At 40.6% G+C, this 20,131-nt stretch overlaps 1 protein-coding gene across 8 annotated transcripts in view; it reads right to left on the minus strand.

The window, feature by feature from the left end:
• Nucleotides 1–7,081: 7,081 nt before the first annotated feature.
• HECW1 (HECT, C2 and WW domain containing E3 ubiquitin protein ligase 1) overlaps nt 7,082–20,131 on the minus strand; it is a 251,651-nt gene continuing 238,601 nt past the window's right edge. For all 8 annotated transcript variants that reach the window (XM_071429780.1, XM_071429779.1, XM_071429774.1 and 5 more), the window contains 2 exons: nt 19,358–19,556; nt 7,082–12,083 (listed from right to left, as the gene is read on the minus strand). In XM_071429780.1, coding sequence (XP_071285881.1) covers nt 11,972–12,083; nt 19,358–19,556 — 311 coding nt within the window. In that variant the 3' untranslated portion in view covers nt 7,082–11,971. The remainder of the gene's footprint in view (nt 12,084–19,357; nt 19,557–20,131) is intronic.

Genomic DNA, 20,131 nt, shown 5'->3' on the forward strand with positions numbered 1-20,131 from the left:
GTGTCTCGATTACTTAATGTACATGTTAAAGAGACCTGATCTGTGTGGCTGTCATTTATCAAGGCACTTCTGTGCCACGTGTCTCTTTTAAGGGCATGTAACCTCCTGCCAACATCCAGGGCACAGAGGAGAAAAGACTATTGAGGAAACAGGCCAACATACAGGAAAGGATTCAGTCCAAACCTGGGTCATTGATCCGGGATGGGAGCACAATTGCTGACAAGTATTGTGCTGGAATCCCCTCACTCGCTTACTGCCAAATCTGATTTGCAGAAAAAAGTAGAATCACAGAATGGTTTGGATTGGAAGGGACCTTAAAGATCACCTCGTTCCAACCCCCTGCCATGGGCAGGGAGACCTCCCACTAGGCCAGGTTGCTCAAAGCCCCATCCAGCTGACCTTGAACACTGCCAGGGACAGGGCATCCACAGCTTCTCTGGGCAACCTGTTCCAGTGTCTCACCACCCTCAGAGTAAAGAATTTCTTCATAATGTCCTATGTAAACATCCTTTCCAGTTTAAAACTATTCCCCCTTGTCCTGTCACTGTCACTATATGCCCTTGTAAAAACTCCATCATTCTTGTGGGGTCCCTCCCTCTTGTGGGGTACTGGAAGGTGATTATGTCACCTTGGAGCCTTTTCTTTTTCAGCTTGAACAATCCCAATTCTCTTAGCCTTTCTTCGTAGGAGAGGTGGCCCATCCTGCTAATCATCTATAGTTTAGCAATAAATTCCAGAACCAGTATGTCAAGTTAAAGAGGGTTAAAGCCTTTTGGTATCAATGTGCTTTCCACTCAAAAAGCTGTGAAAGTTGTAGCAGAGGCAGGATATTCCTGCTGAACATTAAAATCTAGATTAAACTGAGATTATATAATTGTTACAGCTGAAAGTAGATATTAGTGGCATTTACTGCAGAGAGGAGGTTTTTGCCTGACAAGTATATTGGATCTTGAAAGTATGTGGTTTCAGATCAGTGAAGGTTTCAGATACTAAATTCTCATGACATTTTCTACTTCTTTACTCACTTTCACAATCACATTTTTCTGGGGGAACCCTGCTAAACATTTATGAAAATCAGTGTAATTACTCATTCTGAAATATGAACATATCTTCCTCAGAATACTTTGGGATATTTAAGGTTCTCTGGCTGTATTTTAAAATAACTTCTAGATACTTAAATACCTTTTAAAATCGAGCAATGGGTTCTTTTGGGCTTAGGAAGACAGATTTGTTGCATTCCTAAAAAGAATTATCCAGAGAATACAAATAGTCCTATTATCCTGCAATGAGCAGGGACATCTTCAGCTCAATCAGTTCACCAACCTGTCCAACCTGACCTTGAATGTTTCCAGGCATGGGATATCTACTATTTCTCTGGCCAACATAAGCCAGGGTTTTATCACCCTCATTGTAGAAAACTTCTTCCTTATATTTAATCTAAAACAACCCCCATTCAGTTTAAAACCATTAGCCCTTGTCCTAATACAACAGACCCTGCTAAACTCTTTGTCCCCCATCTCTCTTGTAGCCCCCTTCAAGTAGTGGAATTCTGCTCTAAGGTCTTCTCCAGGCTGAGCAACCACACTCTCTCAGCCTGTCTTTACAGAAGTGCTCCAGCCCTCTAAGCAGCTTTGTGGCCTCCTCTGGACTCACTCCAGCAGGTCCATGTTGTGGACCCCAGAGCTGGATGCAGCACTGCAGGTGGGCTCTCACCAGAGAGGAGCAGAGGGGCAGAATCCCCTCCCTCACCCTCTGGCCACACTGCTTTGGAGGCAGCCCAGGACACGTTTGTGTCTCTGGGCTGTGAGTGCCCATGGCTGGGTCATGTCCAGCCTCTCATCCAGCAGCACCCCCAGGTCCTTCTCCCCAGGGCTGCTCTCCATCTGTTCATCCCCCAGCCTGTGCTGGTACTGGGTCTTGCCCCAACCCAGGTGCAGCACCTTGTCCTGGTCTTGTTAAACCCCATGGGGTTCCCGTGGGGCCGCTTGCTGATACCTGTGGATGGCAACCCTCAGGTGTGGCAACTGCACCACTCAGCTTGGTGTCATTGGCAAATTTGCTGCGGGTGCACTTCATCCCTTTGTCTGTGTCATTAACAAAGATATGAAATAGCACAGGTTCCAATATGGGCTCCTGAGTGACATCATTTGTCACTGATGTCCATTGGGACTCTGAGTCACTGACCACCACCCTCTGAATGTGATGTCCAACCAATTCCTTATCCACTTAACAGTCTACCCATCAAATCTATCTCTCTCCAGTTTGGAGAGAAGGATGTTGTGGGGTGCCATGTTAAAGGCATTACAGAAATCCAGGTAAAAGATATCTGTAGCTCCTCCTTTTCCCACTGATGGAATCACCCCATCATAGAAGGCCACTGGGTAGGTCAGGCAACACTCTCTCTTGGTGAAGCTGTGTTGGCTTCCAGAATCTTTTCCCACTTTGCTATGCACTATCCATAGAACAGAAAATGCTTTGCCTAGTAGTACCAGAATATTGTGGAGCTGATATGTGACGTATTAATTTCAGTTGTCCCTCTAGAAAGGATAAATATAAGCTTCATGACTCACTGTAGTTTCACCTGTGCACTAAGACAGCACTGATCTCAGTCTTAAATTCTGCAGCATAAGCTTATCTACACAGGGAGAAACACACGTGGATATGAACAATGCTTATCTAGAGAAAAGCTAACAGACATATCTAGGCTGGTTTCTCTCATGTGTTACCTCCTCTCATGTGTTACATGAAAATGTATATGCTTTTTCTCTGCTCTTTGGATATTTGTGTTTAATCACTTAAATACTACTAGCTGCTGTATGTTCAGTTGCACTCAGATGGCATAGCAAAAATTAATTTCTGCTGGTACAGATAACTAACTCTTTGATGTTTCAGTATATATTTTTTTCTTTCCGCAGAAGCATCCAAGGAGTTCATTCTCATGAGCTGTGTTTGGCCTGCAAGCTAAGAAGCAGGAGGTGAGGTGAAAGACACCACCACAGGTATTCTGTCAAAAACAATGTCCCTTTAAATTTATGTCTGCATGCACTGGAGTGATTTCTATTCTAAATCACTGGAGTGATTTCTATTTCTAAATCACTGGAGTGATTTCTATTCTGTCCTGAAGAGGTGGATCGAAAGTGTTGCATAGTGACATAAGTTTTGTTCAGTTGTATCAATCTTACTCTAGCTTGATCATCACAGGATGTTTTCTTTTCCCAATAAAAATGTATTTGGGCAGCTCATACATGATAGAGAAGACACATGAAATCATCATCATCCTCATGGTCAATTTGTTATGGAAATATAAAATCTTACCATCTGTAGCTCAGCACATATAATTTAAGATAGTTTTCCATTTTGAATTGTTAAACTCATCCTTTCAACTTCTGTACTGATAGAGAACCATGATCATCTGTGGCTGGAATTTCTGCAGGCTGCTGAAATTCCATTCTGAAGTTAGTTATTCTGCATTGAACCTACTTATTTCTTGATGTGGTGGTTTTATCTGTGAGGCAACAGGAAGAGTACATGTTCCTCACCTCAGGGGTTTTGCTCCTGTACAAAAATGCCTCTTGTCATCACATAACAGCACTTACACAAGAACTCTGAGTACCCAGCAGCACTGAAAAACTGCCCCCTCCTATACTTCTGTACAAATGGATGTTTCTTACCACCTGCAGCAAAAAGTGTTATTAATCTTTTTTTCTAGTTTAAGGGAGGAAGGCATGGCTCCACTAAGTGGCAGCAGTAAGCATCATTACTGCCACCTTGCTGAATTATTTTTATATTCATGAGAGATTTAATATAAACTGCTGCTCATGTTACAATAAGATTTATTCCTCTTTTTCCTCATAGGGTTTGATTTCATAATTTCTAAGACAGATGAATAAACTTGGGCTTAGGGAATCTATCAGTAACCATTTCAAATACTCTCACAGGTTCATATTTTGCAGAAATTCTCATTTGAATGGGAATTTTACATATGTTATTATAATGTTATATATATATATATATTATAATGTTATTATAATATTAACTTACCAGTTGAAAAACACATCATATGGGTCCCCATGCACTACATTGGGTGCTCCACAGATCAGTTTCACAGCTTCTCTGCAGTGGCCAGGCAGTCCCAAACACAAATTCACCTTTTACAAAGTTGGTAGACTGTATTTTACAAAATCCAAGATGCATCACTATTTATTTTATGGCTGTGTCCAGACCCCAAACTGTTTCTGTTTGTACATTTGGAGGACATTGCTGAAGCACAGTGATGGTGTTCAAAAGTCATGTCAGGGCTTTACAAACTATAGAAGTAGGGGTTAAACTCTAAGGTCCCAGTTCTGATAATCAATGCACATATCACTAATGCTGTTAACTTACATACCTAAAGCAGGGAAGCCTATTTTCCATTGCCAAAGATGCCAAAGCTGTCAGTAAACATATCCTCACACATTGTAAGTATAATCTAATTTAGCAATATCTATTACTAATTTCAGTCATTCTTGAAAAGTCACTGATTGCACTTCAGTATCAAGACATACCTTAGAGGTACTGAAGTCAAATCACAGCTTGTAACAAAGTTCCTAAGCAGATTCCTGTGCTGCCCCAGCTGCATTTCTGCAAAGCTGTAACCTAAACACAATGACTTCATGTGGCATGCTGGTAGGGAACCTGTATTGCTTTGTCTACAGACTGGAGCATATGAAGTGCTGAAAACAGAAAAACTGGAGCATGTGCAGTTTATTTTTGTATGCTGTTTTGATCTTGGAAAACCAGCATTAGGAAATCACATCCAACAACACTTTTACAGTTCTTGTCTGTGGTCCATTTTGAAACTGGCTGGACACATTTTCAGTGTCACACTGCAGAGTATTTACAGAATTACTTTTTCCTTCCAACTGGTTTATTTTGTAAGTGGGAAACAAAGATAACCCAAACCAGTCTTCTAGTTTCATATTGAAAAAATCAAAAATTAAAATGCTCCTGAAGCGTATTACTCTTCACAAAAGGAAGGGCAAGTTACCTCAGTGCTACTATTGCTTATGATTGGTACAGAAAACTCCCCATGCAGCCCCATTATTTTCTTGTACCATAGCAGTTAATTAACTATATGAAATCCTACATGCCACAAGTCCAGGAAAAGTAAACCCCATTACTTGCACTGTTTGTGTGTTCCAGTGACTTCTATTCTATCCAATCTCAAAGAGCTGTAATACAGCATTGTGGGGATGAGCTTCATTCACACCTCAATTAAAACAATATAAATCTGCTTTACATCAAAGCATAATACAAATAAGAACCAAGGCTCGCATTTCAGGTAGAATAATACAGTGGGTATTTTTCTTCTAAATTTAGTTTCAAGAGAGTAGAAACTAAACACAGCCACACATGCTTCATCTTGATTGATCCATGAAAGATATTTTCAGTCAAAAATGATTTTTGAGTTTTCCACAGTTAAATTTAAAAAATAGTAAGAGTGTCTTTGCAGCTCAAGGAAGATTTATGATTCGAGGAGACACAGCAGATGCTTTGTGCCTTTGTTCTCTTTGGCCTCTTGTACACGGATGAACAACAGGCTGCATGTGGATTTATTGTCTTTTGTAGAAAAAACTATGACACTGCCACCACAAGGCAGGAAAAGATTGTTATTGATTTTTAATATCCTACAGAAGTATTACAGATTTGTTAGAATGCCAAGAGAGATGCTGGATGTACCCATGGAGGCGTCACTTGGACTGCTGCTCTATTTTATCCGAAATTCAGTTATTTGTCATAGAATCATAGAATGTTAAGGGGTTGGAATAGACCTTAAAGACCAACTGGTCCCAACCCTCTCTGCCATGGGCAGGAACACCTCCCACTGGACCAGATTTCTTAAGACTGTATCCAACTTGGCTTTGAAGGGTTCATAGTATCCATGGGTTCACAGAATTTGAATGGAATCATGGAATGGATTCTGGTAAAAGGCATGGTTCCAGCCACATACACAGATCACTGTTGCAGAAACTGACACCTCTGATGCACCCTAATGATCAGCAGCTCATCTCGCTGCTTTTTAATCCATATGGATTTTCCCTTCCTTTATATGCGAGCAATGCATAGAAATCCAGCTTAGTGCCAAAATGCCCTCTCTCTCCTTCCTCACACCCGTGCACAATCACACACACAGGATATGAATAAAGGCTGAGCTATGAGACCTGGATTTCTTGAGCATGTGCATGGGTGGGTGCTACTTTTGCCACCAGCACCACCATCCCTGCTGAAGGAGAGCCAGCACTGGGCCTTGTGGACCTGTGCTCCTCCATATGGAGTGAAATGCAGTGCTGGCTCCAGAGGAGCTCTCAGGAGTTCTCAGAGTCACACAGTTTCACATTTGTTACTGATTTGTCTTGTGCAAGATATGCTCACCACTTCTATTGCAGTATCTTCCATGGATTTATATTTTTCCTTATAGAAACAGTGCCTCATATTTGAGCTTTCCCATCCTTCCTATAGTACCACAATCCCTCATGAGGTGCCATTTATGTAAGAAAACAGGTATGGTGAGGAAGGTGTCTGCTGACGGTGTATCTGAGGCGTGGTAATCTATCCTGGAATGTGTTAATGAAACACGCCAGAGATTACACTGACGAGCAGGAGAGAAATGGGTGTGACATACTGAGATGCTGGGGCACCTTGCTATGTATTTGCTGTCAACACAGTGCAGACCCAGCATATGCTATTAAGAAATCGTCCTTGCAGTTGCATTTCATCCCTATGATGCAGTAATTATACTTAGAAGCAAAGGATGTGTGAGTGGCATACACACTGCTTTTGTCCCTCTGTTTGACCAGACATCTCCTACAGCGAGAAATAAGCTCCCATGCTCTCAAGGCAGGGTCATGCAAACCTGTGAGGAGAACCCCAAGTTTTAGACACATGCCCTGAAAAATTGATTAAAAGCAGCGCAAGGGCCTGAATACAATAGTGGGAAAGGACATGATCCTGAAACTGCAATTTTCAGGAAATTAGTGGGCTTTGACAATGCCAGTTTCCACCCTCTATGAAATAGTTTATTTGTAATAGACAGTCCACACAATGCCATAACAAAGTGATTTTATTGACATTCCTCCATAGTGATATGGTTGAATAGAAAGCACAGCCTGAGTATCATGTGACATTTTTCTGTCAATAAAAGCAAAATCAGTCCAATAATGAGGACCTTTCCTGCCACTGACTTTATGTAGTCTTTAACAAAAACCGTAACAGACATTTCCGTTAGATAAATCGGAAGCTGCAGGGAATTTGGCTAATGGTACAATATTTACTATACCTAGTATCTACTATCTACAGGAATCTGTTTTTCTACGGGAACAAAAGAACTACATGACTCACTAGTGAGAAAGTAACAATCCAATCTTTTGGACCTTGTGATAACTGGAAAATCTATCCCAGATTTAGTGTATTGCAGTAGTTTTATCTTTTCAAAATGAACACTGAGGTACAGCAAGAATAATAAAAAAGCACCGCATTTGTTGTAGAAAGATCTGTTGGTCTGCATTTGACTGAAAGCATTTAATCTTGACTGGGAATCCCTATTACTATGGAGACAGGGCAAATATCATTTCAACCGAAATTAAACAGATCTCCAGTCAAATTTGTTCTTCTGAAATTCCATGGACTGTCAAAGGATTAATAGTGAAGGACGAGTTTAACCTGTCCCCTGTGCATTTATATTTTAGCTTATTTCAGTTTCGATTTTCATGTTCAAATTCAGTATCCTAGTGTTTCCAACTAGAGGTATGTCAACTATTTGTTACAGTGAAACTCGAACAACAAAACACAATCCCAACAAACACTCCCCTCCCCACAGGCCATCTCTCAGACTAGACTACGAGCTCAAACCTCAGCTACAGTTCATTCAAAAGTTCATGGGCACTTGAGCAAACTGGGTGTAAAAATTCCCCCGTGTCAGACCTGTACAAAACTCATGATTTCTCCATTAGACGTTAGATGTAGTTTGGACCACTCACTTCTTGCCTTGTGATAGCCATGGACCTCTCTGGAACATAAAAGTCAAGTTTTGAATATGCACAGACTGAAACTGAACACTTATGTAACTTATTGCAGACTGAAGTGACAGCATTTGTAAGGTTTAGACCTGACGCTGTTAACACTAAGACACAGATGTTTATACTGGATCAAATCCTGCATTGCTCATGTGGTTGAACAGTCAGTGAGACTACTTCAAGCTGGAAGACCTACTGATGATTTAAAATACCTACTTCCATTCTCTTATCTCCAGATTAATGCTAACAGGATTTCAAAACCAGAAATACCCCCTTCCCTCCCTTTACCATTAATACCATCATGACAATAATTTTCAAAAACGTATGGGCCCTCTGAAACCATTGCCAGTATTCATTGCTCCAATCAAAAACTAGAATTCATGAAAGCTGTCAGATTGGCTTTTCCATTTTCACTCGCATTTTAAAAATCTAATGATGTTGATATTGTATCCTAATCTAGCCACCACCAGGTGGAAGAGCTGGAAAGATTATTTCACTGTAAATCTGCCCTATGGAATATCTTCTATTCTTTCCTGTGGGAAACAAGGAAACCAGAATTTCTGTAATCAGCAGTCAGTGTTTTACAAATGAAGATGAAGACCCAGGGAGTAACAGCACTTGAATCAACAGATGAACTAGGAAGGGTATGTCTTGCATATGCACAAAGTCAATTAATTGCATAATGGGCAGGTTAAATAACAGGCTGAGGGAGGTAGGTTCCTCCCTCTCTCCTGTGAGCACCATTCACTGCCTCACTCTGACTCTGCAGATGCATGGCTTCCCCCTCACTCCCAGCTGAGACTGGATTCTGCCCATGGCATGACACAAGGAATGGAGAAATACTGTGAAATGTTGATCTGGGTATCAGAAAGATGATGTAGGAGTTTGAAAACCTATTGGAGTAGGTTTTGGGAAGAGAGAGGGAGAGGGCTGGAATGGCAGAATGCAGGAAATGCCACACATGGCATTTTCTTTCTCTTTGCTTTGCTTTATGAAAACAGTCAACCATCTCTATTCCTGGCCTTAGATCAAAAAAACTTTCAAGGAAATCTGCATGACTTTGTCAACTTAGAAAGCAGCTTTTAAAAAATATTAGGCTGTGTGCTTGAAAGACAACTTGGATCAAGGATTTTGATGGGAAGTAGCTGGCTATGCTCTGTGTTTCCCAGAGGAGCAACACACAAGGTGCTTGAGATGGCATCTGCCAAACATAATCTAGTTTAGTGTGTGATGACTGCCAGAAAGTGTTGTGAAGAAGAATTTCAGGAGAAAGCCTTCTGTATTTAATTTAGTGGTGCTTGATGCTGTCTCTGAAATACAAACATCTTTTATTATGCTACAAAAAATAGTTTCACTTTTTTGTAATAAAATATAGTTTTAAAATACTTAAAAAAATTTAACTATACAGTGTTGTAAAGATTGATTTTTTCCCCACTTTTTTACTATGTTATTGAGACAGCTCTTTATTTTCCTTGGCCAAACATGGACAAACCAGTTGGATGCTTCTCTTTCTTCTTATGTTGGAAGACATCCAGCATTTGACATAGTACAGGTAACTTTATAACATCATCAGGAATAAATTGGGAACCATACAAGAATCACTGGATTTGGGGGCCAGAGGTGAAGCGGCAGGAATTACATACATTGGAAGATTTCATGTTCCTGGTGTGACTTGTCCTGATGAAATTCATATGCACATGACAGATGCTCTGAGAAAAACATTAATTTTTCCATCTCTCTTGTGCAGTGGGCTGGTCACATAGAATCAATACCTGAGAGCTCATTCATGGAAACACTAAATATCATTTTCAGTGTGGGGTACAATGAAGCTGGCCTGTAGCTGCAGCCTCTGTTTGCAACGGTAATATTAAACAACAACATAATAAAACAGATTCTCAGTAAAAGCCACACAGTAAATTAGCATAAAAGTTGCTGAAATGCCACAGAAATCAAATGAAGGGGCAATTTAAGTATTTCAGATTTTTATGTACCAGTAACAAAAAAAAAATTTTTTTTTTTTGCTTAGAAATATATTTTTGGATCCATCACCTTTCAAATACCTACTGACCTAAGAATAAAAGCAGGAGAAAGATCTAAAGCTCTCAGAATGCAGTTTTTCAAATGTGATGAGGTTCTGTATAACCACCATAAATATATGCGAGAATGCAGAGTCCAATTTTATTTCCTCTGGTGAGAAAACTTAGGACGAAATAGATGTGTTAGATCTAAAACTGGTCTCCTGATTTTACAGTGATCTAAAGCATAACTAACACAAAACTACCAGTAACAAGCCCTCAAGGGGGTGTTGTACTTCATAGTGTTGAACACTATGATGGTACCTTCTCACGTACCTTCACAAATCTGTCACTTTGCATTTCTTGCATCCTTTAACATATTTAGTGTCAGAAGATACTTTGTATTTCTATTTCCCAGTTAAGACAAACACTTTCAATCTGAGATTGGTCTTGGAAAACAAGGGCAGCAAAGATTAATAACTAGAATGTAATCAGAGCAGTAGTTTGACTGTAACAGCCTCAGCAAAATCCATCCAAAGACAAGCCTACTGCTGTTTTCCTTTTTTTCCCTCCAGATTCAGAGTTGGAAAGTACACCAAACTGAAGAGGCTTATGTCTGCAGTAACAAGAGCAAGATCTTTAGTTTAGTGGTACTTAGAATGACTGGAGGGCCTTTGGGCTTCCTCCAAGAGGATGTACAGAAAAATCTTAACACCCAGAGAGTTACAGTTCCCTTCATACCTGACAAACACCTTCATTCACTGCAGCTTCTCATTTGACAGACCCCAGACAAAAAAATTCTGTCTACAACCAATCACTCTTGAGGATATGGACTATTCCACTGAACAAGAAAAGAGAAACAACAGAACTGACAACCGCCCCCAGCAACCATGGATTAGCCCAACCTAACAGAAAATAAATGGCTTCTGACACAGGGGATGGGATTGTCTAGACTTGTCATTTGGAAACAAACATTTTAAACATCAGAAAACAAAGATCTGGTAAACAGAACCCAAGGGTATTCATAAGAGTAGAACATTCTTCTTACTTCCCCTTTTCCTTGTCATATACAATACTAAGGTAAGGGAGCCTTGTCCTTTATGCTACATAATAAAACATCCTTCTTGAGTGTGCACAACCTTGTGCTTCTTGTGTGGTAAACATTACAATGGAGATGCCCCTCCCGATAGCTCTGAAGTGCAAGTTCTCTCCAGTACTGGCAAGCAACAATCATAACAATCGCTGTTATGCTTTGCATTGCATTACAGGTTGGTGGTGGTTTTTTTTACTTTTTGAAGGTCTTATCTGCACCGTGTATCTGGGCCAGTTCCAGCTGATACAACTGATGTGGATCATGAGTTCATATATAAAAATTTCAGTTTTGCTCATAGGTGTCTTTCAGATGGACAATACATACAGGGAAAATAGGGATGGATGATGATATATTTGACCAGCTCCTAGTACTGGATTCAACGATTAAGAAGTAAGATGGGCTATGAATTGATTTAGAAGATATGGGTATATAAAAGCTTGGAATGCTTGATGAAGTTTGTTTTTAATTTTTTTAATCAACGTAGGTGGAAGTAAACATTTATTAACATTTGGTCAAGTGTAGTGTAACTTGCATTTGTATTTTCATTGTTATTAATGGAGGTATGTAGAGATATACAGAAACCTTGAGACAGTTGATTTTCTATTGCATACAGACTAGCAGTCCATTGGAAACAGAGGATGAAAGCATGAAGGTTAGATCATAGAGGGTGGCAGTTCTTCATGCACGGCTTTTGTTAATCTTGATTTTTGTTTTGTTTTCAAAAATAAAAACATGGGAAACCAAGATCAAATGACGGTGGACAGGAAAGGTGACATCATCTGCCATAAAAACACCAGAAGTGACGAACCCCCTCATTCAAGTCCAAAGGTGCTAGTTTCTTCAACAGCTGTCAGCAGCTTTTCATACAGCATAGAATATGAAGGGTAAGGTGGAAGATCCAAACGGTTGAAACATGTGTGTGCCCTGTAAAAGGAAAATATGCTACATGTTAGGCTGAATCTAAGAAACTTGAGAAAATAAGAATTGAGAAAGCTAGCTTCTACTGAGACTCAAGACATTCAAGTTCACTCAAAGTAAAACTTTTTAATTCCGCCAAAATATGAGGTACTGAAATGTATGTGCATATGCACCTGAATATGTTATACAGAAGACACGAGCTAAGTATCAACATAAGATCTGATATTCCTCCTTCGGATGTTGCAGGGCTCTTGTACGGATCTTGATGGAGAAGAATGCCGGAGGTCACTGAGGAGCTGGGGTTTAGGGCCTGATAAAGAAGGTCATTACTATAATTTTGGATGCTTCAAGATTTTTTAACAAAATGGCACTCATCTGTACATCCAACATGATCTGTCAATAAGTTTTGCAGCAGTGGACAAACACAATGTGATGGAATACAGTGACAGAATGGGCTGAGCATGTGTTTGCAGTGAGGCAGGCCTGCAAAAAGACCATTCAGGGATCTGCTAACTGAGGAAGGAAGGCTGCTGAAAATATTCAGCAAGTCAGCTGTTGGCCATCTGCTGCAAGTCTGGCCTTTAAATGTTATTTATTTGTAGTATCCAAGACAAAAGCAAAATATTCTGTGCAGAGCAAGCTGCAAACTTGATGACCATCTCTTTCCCCAGTTTTACCACTACATTTACCTAACCTTATATTTACATTGGCAGCACCTTCAAAAAAAGCTATGGAATGGGTTCCATGCGTGCCTTTACCCTGTTGCAGCTTTTCTGGCAGCAGCAATTAGACCCAGAGGCAGACAGCCCTTCACTGTGGGAGGTGCTTTACAAATGTGGAGTAAAGAAACAGCTCCTGCCCCAACAGTTCAGCCATTTCAACTGACTGGGAAACTGCACAGCTCATTCAACAAATGGACGTGGGAGGGGCACATTTTCAGTAAAATTGTTTCAGTTTTTTTTCAGTCAGCTTTTAGAGTTTTACATAATGATAGCAATATTTCTATTTCCTCTTGCTCACTGGGATAAATGTGAATTGACAAAACTTTACAGAAGGAAATGTAGCCTCAATGGCTAAACAATGTCTGAGCTTCTGGCCCCTAGTATTTTTAGAAGCCATGGAGTTGTTTTACTTTGAGCTCTTCTATCTCAAACTTTAACTAAATCCTATTTCTCTTACACTGAAGCAGCAGAGGTATCTTGGAGAAAATAACATGAAGCCACACTAGTCATCTCTTAGGCCACCCACAAAGTGAGAAAGATGTACTGGTACTAGATGGGCTGGCCTGAGACTCGTAGATTCAGAGGAAGAGCTTTATCAAGCACCAGTGGTGAATCATTAAAAGCAATCAGGCAACTGAAATATCCAGAGGCACATAATCTTCACTGCATTACAGAATTTCAATTAGGAGAGCTTCTACCATTCTTTTTCCCCTTTCTGAATGAAGATTTGGTAGCTGGTTAGTCTCAGAAGTGAATACAATAAACACAGAATTTGTGGAAATGAGCTTGGAATGCCTGAGTTAGTGAAAAATGAACATTAAGAAAGCTGTTACTTAATTCATCTCTTGAAATTAAACATGGCAGCTCATGTGTATTATCCATGAGTAGCCCTGCAGTATTTATTGTTCATCTCAACAATCTTTGGTAACATAAATTGTTTCTACAATCCATTGGCAATACTATCAACCACTGGGAGTTAATTAAGAGGATTCTCATAGTCCATTCAGAACATGTTTATCACAGGCAAGACAACCCCATGCAGAGATAGCCAGTCTTGAGGAGCTCAGCTGCTGGGCTCCAGAATTGGAAGTGGCACAGCCATGGTGGTTCAGGTGTGAGTTCCTCCAAAGCAGTTTTACAGAACCAGACCTCTGTATGGTATTTAACCATGGTATATTTAACTGTTTGAGACAACAGCATCTCAGACATTGCTGCTGTGCATCCTCTTGTGTGGTACAGCCATATCCACAGCCACTGACTCTGGTGTTTACTTTCTTGCAGACATTTATCTTGAGTGATCATTATCCATCTGGTTTCACACTGGTTGTGAAACAACCTTTCAATGCTGTTGACTTTTAGACATCCTTGACCTAGCCAAACTCAGAAAAAAGATACATTCCTTTTCTTACTATGATGTTTACAGATATGGGCTCTTCTGTAGAAGGTCTCAAGGAATTTATTGTGGGGAGCAAAGAAAGGAAAAAAAAATGTTAAAATGTCTAGAAACACTGAAACATTTTGCTAAACAACACTCTCGTGTTCCCCATCTCAACAACTTCACAGAAAAAAATCCTTGCACTTCAAAGAAAGGTGATCAAATTTGAAATGAAAAGAGCATTTCAGAAGCACTATCCAGGTAAAGTTTACACTTCTACCTACTTATGGTGCAAACCACAATAGATTGCCAAGGGCAAAACCTGAGTTCATATTCTGGTTTGTGAAACAAGTGTGGATCTACTGCAACTCCAGTGATGCCTGTGAAGCCCACTCAGTCTTAAATAAGGATAATTATGTGCAAAACTGTCTGTTTTTTATCATATATTGTGTGATACTGCAGTACACAGGGCAATTAAGAATCAGTGATACTTTCCATAATGCCCAATGTTGTCTAACTGTGCTCCATCCTCCAAAGGGGTAAATTCCTCCTGAATTATGTTGGCCTCCTACTACTGATCCCAGTGAGAGTGACTACAGTAAGCATAACCAGAGAACACTTGCCACACATACTGGGGTGAAAACATCACATCAGTAGTGCAAGAACTAGTCACAGCAAAGAGAAAATATTTCTTCCCTTGATTTAAGCCTCCTACCACATAAGCCTGCTGACATTTGAGAGGGTGTTCAGGGAATGTAAGGCCTGGAATAAGAATTACATTGGTAAGAGCTTTTATGGGAAGGATTCTGGCTTCTCCAGAAGAAAATGCAAGATAAAGTAATGTAAATCAACTCTGACCCTCGTATGCCCTCATCCTCCAGTAAGTTAAGCAGTAAATTGACCACTTAAAATTTCATTCTTCCTGGCAGTCTGTCTCTATTACTTAATACAGTTTTGGTGGGCTTGAACCTTGAATCTTGCTCATTGTTCACAGTGCTATGCTATTTCTTTTCTTCTAAGAATTCTTTCTAAAAATTATAAGCTTTTAAGATTTTTGCATTCTTCTTTTCTTTGTCAGTTCTCTTATTCCCCATAAAGATGAGAATCCAAAGGCAGTTAAAGTGGGCACAGAACCCCCTGCTATCTTAATTATAGCTTGAAACTATCTACTAAAGTAAGGCTTACATTCTAACATAATCACGCCTGCCAGGCAGAAACTGGGCAGTTCTGTTCACCTTGCTTTCGTTAAATGAGCCCACAAACCCCCCTTGATCAATCTGAGAACCCACAAATAGTAGCTTTTGTTCCTTCTGCCTGTAAGAGGGAACACTTACATGCTGTCTGGGAATCAGTGTTAAACAGATGAATGTAGATTTGTAGCTGATACTGCTGTTGTATTGAAGAGGAAAGAGAAGATGGTTGGTAAGAGACAGCAAAGTCCATGCACTCAGTCCATTGGTAAAGAAGGAAATTATGAGAATAAAGTCCTTTGTAGTCACAATCTTTTTTTTTAAATTAGAATATGGAACTCTGTGGTGATTAAATACTTGATCATCCAACAGAGAAGAACAGAATTCTCTTACAAAAGATCAGATATTTACTAGCACTGGTAATCTGCATCATACATAACACATACTACACTGCTGAATGAAAATCTCTTCTGATGAAAGAGTAGTTGCAGCTCAGCACTGTTGGGGAAAGTGACCTCATTGCGTCAAATGTGATTATTTGAATCCCTGGGATACACACTGATGTCCTTACTTACTTGATACTCAAACAGACATAATCTTGGAACTGGCAGGAGTTTTTGCCAGGTGAGGAGTGCAGTCACAAGGTGGGACAGTGGCATTTGTAGGCACCAAACACTTTTTCCAGCCGAGGATTTAAGAAGACTGAACTGTTGCCTCCTATAGTTATAGTAGAAAGCACTGCTAGTTCTTAGCACAGGTCTGTTTTGGGCCATGCCTACATGACACAGAAGAGGTGAAGAGAGGATTCCTGCTTCAGAAGAGGCTGTAGGTGCAAAAATTCTCCAACCATCCCTACTCTGGCAACCAGTTAAATGAGTAACACCTTCATTTTGGGACAAAGCTTTCCATATTATATAGGAAGAGTAAAACTCAACCTTGATGAACAAGTGATTGAACCTGCTATTTATATGACAAGTTATACCAGTTTGGAAGAACCCATGATGCAGATTTACACCGACAGATCTGCAAAGCTGGCAGTCTCTTTGGAACCCGCTTTAGGGTCATTGTCTGGAGATCTGGGATTAGAGCAGCGTCTCTGAGCTGTATGGTGCCTCAAGTTTCTAACATATGTGATCTCGAAAGTAAATACAGATAGGAAAAATGTGTCTGGCGCATGTGCACACTCCAGAAATAAAACAGTGGTGTAATCTTACTCTTAGTCTTAGATGAACATATTACACCACAATTACCCTGTTCATGCAGGGAACTGGTACTAATGAACAAATCCACCAACTTAGAATGAAGTTACTGGATGTTCAACCTTCCTGAAAAAGTCTTGCTTACCCTCAGTACTTTCAAGAAGCACTCTAAGTGCCATGTATTAGGGCTATTATTTGAAAAGTGTTTCATTTTAGAAATTTACACCATGCCTTTTTTCTGGCCTTGCCATGTTGCTGTTGCAAGTGCCTATGTGCTAACACCTATGTAGTTTAGGTGTTAGCACATCTCTGCTCACTATAAGCAAATGGTAGTTGCATGCTCCATTGCCCAAGTGTAGGGATATTTGCCAAACTACCTCAGCCATCTGGAGCAGAAGTAAGGGAACAGGTAAGGAGTAATGGATTCTCCTGATAGAGCTAAAAGTTCTCTACACTTTGTACAGCAGTTAAAGTGAAAAGGGAATTTGTTGTGGTTTATTGTAAAGTTAGTTACACTCATGTCACAGGGTTAAAAGGCTGACAGGATATGACATAAGACTTTTTCTTAGCCTGGAAGTCTTAAGTATGTAAATAAATCTAAATAAACATGGGCAAACCATAATCAGGTATTTAAAATACAAGTTTTAAATAATACTCATTTAGTTGCTTAACTAAGGATTTAGGGAAGCTCCAGGTACAGCCTGTGTATTTTATGCATTTCTTAGCACTGTGTATACTTGGCAGCACCCCATAATTTTATAAAAATGCAGGCAATAATTCATGGTGATCAAGCTGTGTTTATTTCCCATGAGCAAGTTTTTTCTTTTTCCCCTGGCTAAAATGAATGCAGAGCTCTAAGACTTCTAACAAGTGCTACCAACTTTCACCTGGAAAGGAGGCCTCTGTCAGGGAGAGCAACTCATTCAGAGATCAGCAGACAAACATAAAATCTCGAGGCTAACTGAATCTGAGTCAGAAGTAGTGCCTAGGTTCACAAAGAAAGTTAAACAGAGCAGAAAGGGGCCAATTACCTTTTCAGAACTTGATGGGTCAGGCCAGGGCATTTTCTGTGCATGCACCAAGGTCCACCCTTCCCTCTCACCCCTTTGCACCCCAGAAGGAGTGCAAAGAGAGCTCTGCAGAAATGCTGCAGAGTCTGTGACTGCTGACTGTCTGCAGGCAGGAATGTCCTCAGTAAGCTCCGAAACCCTTACATAGAACCTGACTATATAAATATACTGCAAAAGGAGGACCTGGACTACAAATAGCAAACTGTTGCTCTCAGGCTTTCTTACCGCATTGCTGGCTGGAGCTCAGATGGCATGAGTCATCTTACTGACCTTACATGTTTTCATCTTGTTTTAAAATCACAGTGCCCACATCTAGCTTCATGTAGGCTCCAGCTCTCCATATAATCTTCACAGAGTCCTTATGGTGGATGCACACAAACCAAAATGTACCAGCTGTGACTCAGCTGAGCTATTTCTAAAGTCTGTGATCAGGTGAGATGAACTGTTCCTTGAAAACACTCCCATCTCCTGACTTTAGAGGGAGTCCACATAAGATATCAGCTCTGAATGCCTTCTGATATAGTGCCTTGGCTCCAGTTTCTGCATCTCCCACTGCATAAGCATGGGTTAGAGCAGACTTGGACTGAGAGGGTGACCAGATTTGGACTTTACCTCTCCAGAGGACTCAGGTGTTTGCTCAAGTCCATGTCTTATGGTATGTTTCTGGGCAAACAACATGGAGAGCAAGTAATGAGAAAACTGGACAAGACCCTTGGTTAATTGATTGTCGGACTATATTTGTGAGGTCTATGAGATGAAATTTTTGCTCTGTGCCATAAAAGTGGCCTCCTTTGCAGTGTAGCTGAAAGCAAATGATAAGAGCAGGAAGAAAGCATCCTTTGGAGGGCAAATGTGATATAAAAGGGCCACTGTAGCAAAAGTATCTCAGAGGCACTGAAATGTTCTGTAATCCCAGTGGGGCAGAGCCTCAGGCAACTGTCAGGACATTCAAGAAAAGGTGACTCGCTTCAGTAAGGAAGGATGAGTGCTGGTCACCCATAAAGAAGTAAAGCAGAACTCATAGCTGAAACCATCAGTGGCTGTGCCATCACTCTCTTGGGTGGCCTGAGGCAAGTCCACCCCTTTGTGCCCCTGCCCCTTTGTTCTGAAAAGGAAGATGACCCCTCCTTTGGGAATCACTGCCGAGTCTGTTGATTCTGTATGACATTATAGCTCATTTGCTCCTAGCTGGCTGACTGAACTAGATGCAACAAATTGGATATTATCAGTGAAGTTCTGTCACTAAGCTTCTTCATTACAAAAAAGTGGAACCATCAGAATAAATGAAGGGATTACATTCAGGTCTCCAGCCAAAACTCAGAGACAGATTTTGGCTTTCATGTCTCTGTAAATTCACAAGTATTTTTGTTAGCACTTTGAAAGTGAAGGAAACAGAATCAGTTGACAAGCTCCTGTTGATCTGAATCTGTTCCAGAATCAAAATAAGAGAACTAGGTTTGAACCTATGGAAATCTTAATCTCAACCATTTCCAAAGATTTCAAATAGTTTGAATTGAGCCTACAAATCAAAAAGACAGCAAAAGAAAACACTTTTCTCTGAACGTAATTACAGAACAACAAACTGATCATTGTTTCTTTGTTGGTTTTTTTTTTTTTTTTTTACTTGTCCTTACTGTATTCATTAATTGACAGAGAGATGGAACGAAGTACCAGGCCTGTGTTTCTAACAGCAATTCTGGTGCAAAGTCCTGGCTGGGACGTACCTTGGGAGGGAGGTGATTTTCCCCCATTTCTCTATGCAGAAGCGCCGCAGGCCATTGCTCCCTCGGAGAGCAGCAAAGCCCTCGTAGGGCACACTCGACGTTCCCGTGACGAACTGCAACAATCGCAGCCTCTGCTCGTTGTTAAACCTCTCCACAGCTGCCCAGAACCACCGGATCACTATGTGTCCATCATGGTAGCCTACACCAAGCAAGAGAAATAAAAATCACGCCCTCCTAACTGAGAAGAGCAACATTGAAAAATGTTCCCATTAGTATGGGGCAGTAGATCTCCTACTGGAAAGATCCTGGCGTAACAATGTATCTTGCTCTTCATGGGCAGTAGGTCCCAGCTTCTATTTTGTCCTGGATACTATAATATCACTAACTCATTTCGGACCCTGAAACTCAAAAATCCACTTGAGACTCACTGGTCTCTCACAAACCTTTTGGCAAGAACTGTGGTTACATGCATGCGATATTAAAGACCAACAGCAATATGCCACACAGTGTGAGTCTCAACAAGTTAACAATTTCTGGTTCCTGAGTAAATTCTCTCTTGGATTGCAATAGCGTTCGACATATGGAGAGGAGTTGGCTGCCACAAACCCTTCCCTGGCAAACTTCCCACCTGAGGGGCTCTGAGCCTTGATTTGTGCCAGTGAGAGCCAGCATATACCAGGCTGAATTTGTTTCAAAAGTTAAATCGAAAAATGTAGGAGGAGAATAACACTAGGGACCAGCTGTGCTTGTGGTAAACTGCATACTTCAAGGTAA

Source organism: Agelaius tricolor, unplaced genomic scaffold, assembly GCF_023055355.1.
Source record: "Agelaius tricolor isolate 1412-34295 unplaced genomic scaffold, bAgeTri1.0.p SCAF_6, whole genome shotgun sequence".
Classification (NCBI taxonomy): domain Eukaryota; kingdom Metazoa; phylum Chordata; class Aves; order Passeriformes; family Icteridae; genus Agelaius; species Agelaius tricolor.